This window comes from Nanorana parkeri, unplaced genomic scaffold (assembly GCF_000935625.1).
Source record: "Nanorana parkeri isolate BGI_ZX_2015 unplaced genomic scaffold, ASM93562v1 scaffold2263, whole genome shotgun sequence".
In the NCBI taxonomy this organism is placed as follows: Eukaryota; Metazoa; Chordata; class Amphibia; order Anura; family Dicroglossidae; genus Nanorana; species Nanorana parkeri.
In genome coordinates this window covers 28,692-31,270 of record NW_017308531.1, presented here as the reverse complement: position 1 = coordinate 31,270, position 2,579 = coordinate 28,692, and the positions used below count along the sequence as shown (strand labels likewise).

General features: G+C 41.3%; 2 protein-coding genes across 3 annotated transcripts in view; both read right to left on the bottom strand.

Moving 5' to 3' along the window:
• Window positions 1–822, bottom strand: part of LOC108801236 (cyclin-dependent kinase 16-like) — a 2,897-nt gene extending 2,075 nt beyond the window's left edge. The window contains exons 1-2 of the mRNA XM_018573170.1: window positions 683–822; window positions 582–624 (exon numbers count right to left, since the gene is read on the bottom strand). Of these exons, the coding sequence (XP_018428672.1) occupies window positions 582–624; window positions 683–822 (183 nt within the window). The remainder of the gene's footprint in view (window positions 1–581; window positions 625–682) is intronic.
• Window positions 823–2,396: 1,574 nt separating this feature from the next.
• Window positions 2,397–2,579, bottom strand: part of LOC108801242 (cyclin-dependent kinase 16-like) — a 27,007-nt gene continuing 26,824 nt past the window's right edge. For both annotated transcript variants that reach the window (XM_018573177.1, XM_018573178.1), the window contains one exon: window positions 2,397–2,521. In XM_018573177.1, the coding sequence (XP_018428679.1) occupies window positions 2,397–2,521 (125 nt within the window). The remainder of the gene's footprint in view (window positions 2,522–2,579) is intronic.

Below are 2,579 nucleotides of genomic sequence, written 5' to 3'. Positions count from 1 at the left end.
TTCCTAAGAAAGATGATATATGTTGATTTTCTACATACTTCCCCTCTAAAGGTGCACAATCCCCCCCCCCAGTTGCATCTCTGCATGCTCCCTTGTACCTGAGCATGTGCAACTGCTTCAAGCAAGAACATCAGGGGCAACCTGTTACCATATAGGGAAGTTAGCTTCTGAGCTGCACACAATAGCTGTCTGACAAATGTTAGCCCCTCTGTGGTTATTCAGGAATACATTCTTTCACATGCCACAGAGTTTTTTCCATTTCACCTAATGTAGAGACTTGAAATCTGTCTTTATATAAAGCTACTACATGCCAGCTTTGAAAATCTATGCGCTCCTTCACACAACAGTAACAATACATGCTGTCTGCCTGCCCTCTGGACATCTCTTTGTGTTAAACTGTTCAGCAGCCAGCCACTGCTATTTCTAGGGAAGTACTGGACCATGGAGATGATTTTAGAATTGTAGGCTGTTAGGCATAGTTCAGCTAGGTATGAGCAGCATAACAGACATTAATCGCCATGGTGTATAAATTCTTTAAATTATCATTACCATTCACAGCCAGTTCCTTCCCCATAACTGACCTGTAAGAGCTTAGAGACAAGATTTGCCCCATCTGAATCCAGTCTATGGAGACAGAAAAAAAAAAAAAAAAAAAAAAAAAAAATCGAGATCAAGCCCATACCTGGGTGCATGCTTCTGGATAGGATCTGGAAAATATTTGGGATAATTGTAGGATTTAAATTCTTCATTAGATAGGATACCAGACCACGTTTCTTCAGTGGGTGTCCCTGAAAAGAACACAAGGCTGTTTGTTATATGCATACAATTATCCAAATAGTCACAAACTATACAATTTAAAATATACACATCTCAGGGTTTATCATATTTCTTGTTCTAATTGGTTTATTAAGCAGATACATCTAAAACACATTATAAATCTTAAAATGACATTAAACCCTCAGATTTTTTAACATAAACCAATACTGTAATGTGTGCCTTACTGTAATCCATGGTTGTTTCCCTTCTCTTTGCTGCTATTCCTTTTAAATCCTCATGTCTTCTCATGCTGGGGGAGAACTTCCCTTTGCAGCTGAGTGCCTCTTCCTGTAGTGCTGGCTCAGGTTGCAAACCTACACACAGACACCATGTATCCATTTCAGAGACAAGGCAGTCTGCTACAAAACAGAAGTTCTGCCCAGCATGAGAACAGATACAGATTTAAAAGGAAGAGCAGCAAAGAGAAGGGAAACTACCATGGATTACAGTAAGGCACACATTACAGTATTGTTTTATGTTAAAAAATCTGAGGGTTTAATGTCACTTTAAAGCGGACCTTTAGCCATATCTTTAAAACAACAACAAAGACACCTTTAGAAACGTATTTTAAGGTCACTCTCTTAATATTATGATTCATGAGATGACGAGGGAGCCTGACGCAGGCTTCCCGGCCAATCAGAATGCCGGGCGCTGCGTCATTACACGCTACCCAGCTTCCAGATTGGCCACGAAGTTGGCTCCATGCTCTCTCATCACAAGTGATGAGAGAGCATGGAGCCGTTTCCTGGCCAATCAGGAAACCGGGCAGCGTGTAATGATGCGCTGCCCGGCTTTCTGATACAGGAAGTACTCATGCTAGGTATTGGAGCATTTGGGCGAGTACGAGTACTCACCCAAATACTCGGTATCGGCACCGATACTAGTATCGGTATCGGTGCATCCCTAATTATAACAGATGTACAAGAGAAGAGGCTTCAGCTGGATACTGTGGTATATGCTGAGAAACTAGTGACAGAAGCTGGGCAGTAGAACTTGAGGGCGTCTCAGGTTACATGCTGCTTGTTCATTTTGTAATTTCCCCACAGTTTAAAGAGTAACTAAACCCAATAACAAACATGTATCATATTGCAGCTTGCCTGTTCTTGGATATGGTTGATGCATTAGCATTCTTTTTCAGACTATTTCCCTTCATTTTCACGCAGTAACAACAACACTTTCTGTCCCTTTGTGGCTATGCTTTCTTTTCTCCACTGTATGTTTAAAAAGCTGTGTTTTCCAGCAGACTGGACTTCAAACATGTCTTTTGTTCATCTCCATTACATGGAGGATTGCTGGGATTAGTTTACACAAGAAAAAAAATGTTGTTTGAGCTTTCTTTTAAGCTCACGGGAAGTAAAAAAGGCAGTGTTTTTGCAGAATCAACGGGTATTTTCTGTACTTTATGAAAACGAATGCAGCCAGTTCATCTGGTAAGTAGCATTATATATTACATTTTAGTTTTTAGATGCATTTAAAAACCCGAAAAAGCAGTCGAAAAAACCATTTAACCACAGCTGGCAGAGCATGCTGGGAGTTTCTCAACAGCTGGGGGGCTCACGGTGTCCAAAGCTGCATGTTACTTACCACATATCAATCTGCGTAGAGTATTCTGTAGATCCCAGAAGAATATCCGGGGGCCGGTACCAGAGCGTCACCACCTCGTTGGAGTAAGTCTTGGTGGGGATAGATTTTGCCCTTGCCAAGCCTAGGAAATAAATAAACACCTTTCCAGGTAAAGCACCCAATACATCAAGGGAAAAGGT